At 57.2% G+C, this 3,804-nt stretch overlaps 1 protein-coding gene across 1 annotated transcript in view; it reads right to left on the bottom strand.

The window, feature by feature from the left end:
• LOC105004623 (voltage-dependent N-type calcium channel subunit alpha-1B) overlaps positions 1 to 3,804 on the bottom strand; it is a gene marked incomplete at its 5' end in the record, with an annotated part of 57,622 nt that overhangs the window by 38,143 nt on the left and 15,675 nt on the right. Inside the window, 3 exons of the mRNA XM_010862294.1 lie at positions 2,592 to 2,675; positions 3,022 to 3,132; positions 3,463 to 3,627. Of these exons, the coding sequence (XP_010860596.1) occupies positions 2,592 to 2,675; positions 3,022 to 3,132; positions 3,463 to 3,627 (360 nt within the window). The remainder of the gene's footprint in view (positions 1 to 2,591; positions 2,676 to 3,021; positions 3,133 to 3,462; positions 3,628 to 3,804) is intronic.

Raw genomic sequence — 3,804 nt, 5'->3', positions numbered from 1 at the left:
ATGGCACCAAAGTTGCCCTCACGAGTCATGTGCTGCAGGCCCAGCAACAGCCCGGGGCACAATAGACATGCCATATCTAGGGCCACACGGCAGCAAGTCTAGAGGCCACAGTCACATGACAGGAAGGCCCAGCCAGCCTCTCGCCTCTGTCACACCAGTCTCTTCTCAGGTCACCCTTTCCCAGCACATCGTGGGATGGTCACTAAAACTGGGCCGTAAAACTCAAAACCTGGTTATGGAGGGACTGGCTTGATATACTAGTACAGCCCTCAGTAGAGCCCCAGGCAGGGCTGCCCAAGAGACAGTGTGAGGCAGAGTTCTGAGTGGTGTGCGCAATCTACCATGGCATGTGTACGTGTGTGTGTGTGTGTGTGTGTGTGTGTGTGTGTGTGTGTGTGTGTGTGTAGGGAGAAGTTGTCTGTGATAAGGCAAGGACTCCAGCTTGCTCAGGCCTCTGGAGGGAACAAGGTTTGGGGCAGAGGCACCGGCTGGACCTGGGAACGGACACTATGTGTCCTATGTGAACACCACCCCGGCACCCACAGCCACAGAGGCACTAAAACCCACGCACCCTGGACGCACTGGCCGACGATGGCAGCAGGCCTCCGTCCCCAGCCCCACTCACACGGCAGACCCACAGAGGCAGGGACTGAGACAGCTGGGGGAAGCCTGTGCCTGGGCCCGACAGCCAGGCTCCTCCTCAGCAAAGCGAATACAGCCACAGCCACTACTGAACACCTGCCCATTGCAAGCAGAGGCCACCTGCAGGCCTCTAAGGAGAGCCATACTTGGTGCTGCCAGCAGTCACTTTGTGGGAAACTCTCCCCTGGAAACAGCAGTGATGGGTCTCCACAGGGACCACTCACATCTCGGGTCAGGCCTGCCTTGGCTGATGCACTAGCGTCAGAGATGTACCAGAAGGAGATTCCACACGACATCCACTTAGAGGAGAAAGGAGGGCCAACAGGGCGAGAGACCCAGGACCCGCTAGCATGTCAGCCTCCACATCACTCAGGTGTCGGCCGGGTGAAACGCCGGGACAGCCTCTCGCAGGCACAGAAAAGACACTGGGATGGCGGAGCTGTCCTTCAAGAGGAGTGGGCGGCCGATAGATATACTGGGTGCCCAACCTGAAAACATGCATGGATTTGGGAAACAAGGGCCCAAAGTAGAGGTGGGCCCTGTCACCCACAGGAGCCCAAGGGGACTTTGCACCACCATCCCACAAACTCAAGTGAGGCACATCTAGGAGTCCAGACTCAAACAGGTGGAGACAGCTTCCTCTGTGGGACCCAGGAGGCCACCCTGGCTCCTGTGACTCTGGGCTCTTCACAGCCAAGGTGTGAAGGGCAGAGCTGCCCTTGCGTGGGGCAGGGAGAAGTCTGTCTGGAAATCAGGGGGCTCCCAGGGGCCTTTCTAGAAGTTTCTTGGACCAGTCTGAACTGTGCCTGCACCATCATAGCAGCTAGAGCCACCACAGGGCACAGCAAGCAGGGCCTTGGCGGTGCAGCATGAACGCTGGCTCACTTGGTATGACCAGCAACCGGAGCAGCAGAGGGCTGGCCACAGCAAAGATCCCAAGATGACGTGGGTCCCCGTGACAACCGTAGGCACCCTGTTCCTCCTCCCATCAACTCCCTCCTCCCTGAGCTCATGACCAGCACCATCTGAAGCCAGAGACAGGACCCGACATGAAGAGTAGGCAGAGCCGGGTGGGGCCAGGGCTGCAAGCAGATGCCCCCGCCCTGCATGTGGCCCTTAGGCCCAGCAGCACAGGCTGCGGGAGCCTGCTTTACCTGCCTCAGGGCACTCGGGTACCTGGGAATCCACACCCCAGGCAAGCCTTTAGCCGAGACCTGGCGGGCACAGAACTCCGCAGCTCACCCGACATGGAGCTGGAGCCTCAGCCCCTGTGGTTCTTCTCTCCCCACCCACCTCCCCAAAGCTCTCCCCGTGGTTCTGCCTCGGAACATGTCCCAAAAAATAACTTTTACAAGAACCCTCATCTCAGCGTCTGTTCCTAGGGAATTGAACATAAGAAACGTTGATAGAGATGTTCTTATCTTTGATCCTATCGATCTGTTGTGCTTGAAGAACACCGCTTATGACTCAGATTATTTCAAGTTTGTTGAGACATGTTCATGCTCTAGCCCTCAGTCAGTTTTCAGATATAATCCATGCATTTTAGTAAGAACTAGAATCTCCAGCATGTGTGCGTGTGCACACACACACACACGTATGTAAAACAAACCTGATATTTTGAAATACTCCAAATCCTTCTTGGCTTTAGTTGTATGTTTTTGGAACCAGTTGTCAGGTGCATCCGTACTAGACACATACGAAATTACAAGATCCTTATCTTCCTGGTCACTTACACTCCCAGTGATTCTCCAGCCATCAGCCTGGAAGACCTTCTGGGAACCAATTTCTTACCCAAGATAAAGCACGTGCCTACAGGACACCCAGCCCCCAAACTCGCCTCTGGGGAGGAGCTTCGTGGGGAAGCATCCTCTGAGGAGGAGCTAACCCCCAGGCCTGGAGGCACAGTGGGGAGACCGCTCAGGGCCTGCAGGGGCAGGAGAGCTACTCACCGCAATCTCTGTTACTAAAATATCAGTAATACTTCCCAACACAGTGACAAAGTCAAAGACATTCCAGGCGTCTCTGAAATAGTTCTGGAGAGAAAGAAGGGCAGTTAGTGCTGGGCTGGCGGGGGTGGGGAGGCTCTGCAGACAAGCTGTAGGAGGTGGCCTCTCGTCAAGAAGGTAGCAGAGGACACATGGGCTCCCTCGTGGGCAGGTGGGCGGAGCACAAGGCTGCACATCCCCTCCCCTCCAGGAACAGGGTGGGGGCAGAGGTGGGGCAGAACCCGGCAGTCGCTTCCCTGGGGCCCCTTCAGGGTCATATGTGCTCTGGGGGTTCAGGGAATCCCAGCTCCAAACAATGAACACTCAAAGATCCCCTACACAGGGGTGGCCAGAACACAGACACCAGAAGGCCTGGAGGGGCTAAGGCACATACCAGCACTCCAAAGGCGATGACCTTGAGCACACACTCCATGGAGAACATGGACGTGAACACGATGTTCAGACACTTCAACATCAGTTCGTACTCGTAGGGCGCATCGTAGAACTGCCCAAGGAAGAGGTGCCGTTGGCCATGGGCTCAGCTGCCCTGACCCACCCCACAAGGCTCATGAAGACCTCCTGTCAGAGCACAGCGGACAGACACACCCGCCGCGCTGGGACAGCCCTCCCTGCTCCCCGTGTCTTCCAGAACCTTCTCACGATCTCAGCCCACGGACAACCAGGAAATCTGGGTTGCGGAGGCAGCCCAAGCTGACCAGCACCCAGGGTGGTATCACCGCTGCCAACACCCCAGGAGGAGCGGGCCCTTCCCCTGGCTAGAGTCGAGTCCCCGTGTCCACGGGCGCCTGCAGTCCACCATGCAGGCCTCACGCACCTTCATCATCAGCACCACTGTGTTGAGGGCTATCATGGCCATGATGAAATACTCAAAGGGTGGTGAGACCACGAACGTCCACGTCTTGTACTGGAACGACTGCTTGTTCTGGGGCATGTACCGCGTCAGGGGTTTGGCGCTAATGGCGAAGTCAATACAAGCCCTCTGCGAGGGAGAAAGGAGAAGTGAGAACTTGGACCCCTTCGAGCCCCTGCACACCCCCTCCCCCAGCCACACACAGAGCCCCGATGACAGAAGGCCTTCTCCAGGCAGCCCTCCCCACCCCATGCTGGCCAGTGGTCCCCACACAGAAGGGAGGCCCAAGGGCCCTGACCACATTGC

This window comes from Bison bison, unplaced genomic scaffold (genome assembly GCF_000754665.1).
Source record: "Bison bison bison isolate TAMUID 2011002044 unplaced genomic scaffold, Bison_UMD1.0 scf7180017858072, whole genome shotgun sequence".
NCBI lineage: Eukaryota > Metazoa > Chordata > Mammalia > Artiodactyla > Bovidae > Bison > Bison bison.
The sequence above is the reverse complement of the archived record's forward strand: the minus strand, read 5'-3'. Positions and strand labels throughout refer to the sequence as shown.